This window comes from Rhinopithecus bieti, unplaced genomic scaffold (genome assembly GCF_001698545.2).
Source record: "Rhinopithecus bieti isolate Rb0 unplaced genomic scaffold, ASM169854v2 scaffold_8675, whole genome shotgun sequence".
NCBI lineage: Eukaryota > Metazoa > Chordata > Mammalia > Primates > Cercopithecidae > Rhinopithecus > Rhinopithecus bieti.
Window position 1 is genome coordinate 4,658,015 of NW_016806447.1, and position 3,958 is coordinate 4,661,972.

Consider the following 3,958-nt stretch of genomic DNA (forward strand, 5'->3'; position numbering starts at 1 on the left):
AAAAAAAAAAAAAAAAAAAAAAAAAAACAGTCTTTGAATTAAATGCATGTTTTTCTTCCCTTACAGATGATTTTTTAAAATGAAATTCTTGAAGAGCTGCACCTTAAAAAATCAGAGAAAGTGAAAGTATTGTGTTATGTTACGAACAATGCAGGCTCCTTCCTCATTTAACTTTTCAACCTTGTGAAGTGGGGCCAGAAGATCGATTTCGAGTTTGTGGTAAAGCCTGTAATGGGCATTGTCCTGCACCCGCTTCCCTTCGTGGTTTGCCTCGATCCTCTCTAAGCTTCTATCCTGGCCTGAATAACTCAAAGATAATGGGTCTCAGAGTTCAAGCCATATCCTCAGACCTTATTTCTATCTTCTCATAATTCTGCTATCATACCTTTGCTTCTCCACTAATGAAATGAGCTGGCAAGACCTCTGTTCATTGTGAAGTGCTTCTGAAAGAGCCTAAAAAAAGCCTCCTCTGAAAGAAATGGAGAGCTCTATTTTGAACCAAGCCTGTTTGAATGTGTGTTAGTCTGATCTTTGATCATGTATTTCCATGTAATGGGAGTCTTGTTTTTTATAATGTTTCTAATGTTTTATTGAAAAACCTATGGACCTCCTTCTTTCTCAACAGCTACTTTCTTACTGCTTTTTGAAAATAATGTGCAACCAAATTGTTTCTTAATATCACATAATTAAGTAATAAAATGTCAAAAGAAATGTTGGCAAGAAGAATAAAAAAATTTTCCAAGAAATTTAGCGTTGTGTTCTCCCTGCTTTCTTACCTCTGAAGTCTTGTGGTTCTGAACGGCTGTCCTGAGAAAGCAGCTCTCTTAGTTGTGATGTTATTGAAGTGTCAGGATTCAAGGGAATGAACAGCTGCTTTGTAGAGTTTGATTTTTCACATGTGCATGAAAGAAATACCCTAGAGGATGAAGTCAGAAAAGGTTGAAAGTGTAAATGAAAATGTGACTGAGGCAGCACTCAATCCATTAGAGGTTTCTTTTGCCAAGGTTGAGGACGTGCCCGGGAAAAAGAAACACCAGTCACAGGAGGACCTGTCCTGTGCTTTTCCCAAAGAGGATTTGGGGAGCTTCGGTATTTAAAGGGGAAAGAGCAAGCAGGAGGGGGCAAGAAAATGAGGGTAGACAGTGAGGCAAGTGGTTACATCCTTGTGAGCTTTTATTATTAGTGCTCAGTGAATCTACATTTAGCACATGAAAAGAAGGAAATGGAGGGAAAGTCAGTGATACATTTGTCTCATGCTCAGTAAGTCTACATTTTACATAAGATAAAATAACCATGTGAAATTACAGCTATGTTTGGGAACAAAAGGAAGGCAGTTTTTGAGTGTCTCGGTTCCCAAGTTTAACTTTTCCTTTGTCATAGTGAGTAGAATGTCTAGAAGGAAGTGTTATCCAGGTACAGAACATCCCTCCCCTGACGCTGCAGACCTCTCTAGTGGCCCAGAATATTCATGTTTCTTCTTGGACAGTGTCGGATAAATACTGTTCAATTTTCATCATCCAGTGCCCTTTTAAAAATCAAATATGAGAAGTAGTTTACTCATGCTAGCTGTATCACACATCACACAGCCATTGAAACTAGAAATTTCTACTCATTCGCCTTTTTTTTTTTTTTTTTGAAACAGAGTCTTGCTCCATCACCCAAGCTGGAGTGCAGTGGCGCAATCTTGGCTCACTGCAACCTCTGCCTCCAGGGTTCAAGCAATTCTTGTGCCTCAGCCTCCTGAGCAGCTGAGATTACAGGTGTGTGCCACCATGCCCGGTTTATTCTGTATTTTTAGTAGAGATGGGTTTTCACCATGTTGGCCAGGGTAAATTTCTACTTATTAGTCTTATTCCATTCTTATTTTCTTGAAAATATACTATGATCTTTGGAAATTTGGGGAATACTCTAATTTTAACCAGGCAAAGCCAAAGCATTGACGGCTGTTCCTCAGGAAAATGATTTAAGTAATCCAACACTCTGGTTGCTTTTCAGATATTTGTCTTTTTGTTGAAACCGCCATTGTGAAGATGATGACAGTGAGAGAAGTCTAGCATGGCTGACTCCATCTTGCTTCTAGCCTCATAAGCTGGCTGTCCTTGCTCATTCCTGGGCATAGACCAAGCTAATCGTGGGAAGAATTTAGTCTGTTTATAGTCTTAACTTTAAAGAAAGGATGATAATAACCCCTCCCTCAGACTAACCTCTGCCCTTTGTAAAACTAATGGAAAAGCCACCTTTGTAAAACTAATGGAAAGCTATGAGATAGGATTATGGGAGGAACCCAAATTCTGCTAAATGTAGGCATAGTTTCTATAATCCCTTACTGCTCAGGAATCATGTGGCTAGAGGTCACAAGATTCGTGACTTCCCCAATTGTTCCTATAGAGAACATCACTACTGTAGAACCTGAGATTGGTCTTTTGAGATGTTTTTCAGACTTTTGCATTCTGGTAACCACTTGACCCCACCAGGACCTGTGACCATGTGTCAACTAATCCTGTGGCCCTCACCCAAAGGGCATACTCTGTGCATAAAGATTGTTTTCCATGCCCCTGTAATTTTGTCCCCAATCAGCAACCCCTTTCCTTAGACCCCCAATTCACCAAATTATCCATTAAAACCCTAGCCTCTGAGTTCTTGGAGAGACTGATTTGAGTAATAGCACTCATGCTCCTGCTAGGACTGTTAATTGAACTCTTTCTCCACTGCAGTACTATGATCTCAGTGAATTGATTTTGCCTGTGCAGTGAGCAAGAAGAACCCATCAGGTGATTTTCAGGTCTCTGAGCACAAGCTAAGCCATCATATCCATGTGACCTGCACGTATACATACAGATGGCCTGAAGCAACTGAAGATCCACAAAAGAAGTGAAAATAGCCAGTTCCTGCCTTCACTGATGACATTCCACCATTGTGATTTGTTCCTGCCCCACCCTAATGGATCAATTGACTTTGTGACAATACACCCTCCCTGCCCTTGTGATAATGTACTTTGTACGATATTCCCTCCTCACCCTTAAGAAGTTACTTTATAATATCCTCCCCACCCTTGAGAATGTAGTTTTTAAGATCCATCCCCTGCCCACAAAAAATTGCTCCTAACTCCGCTGCCTATCCCGAACCTATAAGAACTAATGATAATCCCACCACACTTTGCTGACTCCTTTTTTGGACTCAGCCGCCTCCACCCAGGTGATTAAAACACTTTATTGCTCACACAAAGCCTGTTTGGTGGTCTCTTCACATGGACGTGTGTGACAGTGATAACAGTGTCGTGTGGTTTAACTATGATGTGTCCAGATATTGAATTTTGTTTAAGCTTGCTTGGGATTTGTTGTGCTCCCCAAATTTCAAATTTATGTCTTTTATTCAATTTGGAAAATACTCAGCTATCTCAGAATTACTCTCCTACATTCTCTTGTGTCTTTTCTCCTGAACTTCAAGTATGCTGAAGGAGCTCAGAACACACCATCCCAAATATGCCACTTTAGTATGAGGACTATTTTGAGCGAAAGGCACTTACAAAACCCAGCAGGGACAAGAAATTCACTCTGACCCTCCCCATTTTCTTCCTGAAAACAAGAGATAAAATCTCCATTTGGAAGATGTCCTTCCAATACCAGGAGGAAAGTAACATTCTTATCAAATATCTAAATGTCCATCTAGGCATGAATGGATAAAGAAAATATGGTATGTACACACAATGGAATATTATTCATCCTTTAAAAAGAAGGCAGATAGGCACAGTTGCTCACATCTGTAATCCCAGTTACTCAGGAGGCTGGGGAGTGCGTAAGCCCAGGAGTTTGAGACTAGCCTGGCCAACATAGCAAGACCTCATTTCTAAAACAAAATTTGTTTAAAATTCACTGGGCATGGGGGTGTTCACCTGTAGTCCCAGCTACTTGGGAGGCTGAGGTGGGAGGACCACTTGAGCCCAGGAGTTTAAGGCTGC

The 3,958-nt window shown here is 40.7% G+C and overlaps 1 protein-coding gene across 3 annotated transcripts in view; it reads left to right on the top strand.

The window, feature by feature from the left end:
- The window catches only part of NAAA (N-acylethanolamine acid amidase), a 33,772-nt gene extending 30,358 nt beyond the window's left edge, over positions 1-3,414 (top strand). For 2 of the 3 annotated variants that reach the window (XM_017876585.1, XM_017876583.1), the window contains one exon: positions 67-750. Coding sequence is in view for 1 of the 3 variants with exons in the window: in XM_017876584.1 (XP_017732073.1) it covers positions 2,751-2,753 (3 nt within the window). In the remaining 2 variants the exon portion in view is untranslated. Of the gene's footprint in view, positions 1-66; positions 751-2,750 lie in introns of those variants that run through there. The other variant, XM_017876584.1, reaches the window with a different exon arrangement.
- Positions 3,415-3,958: the final 544 nt, after the last annotated feature.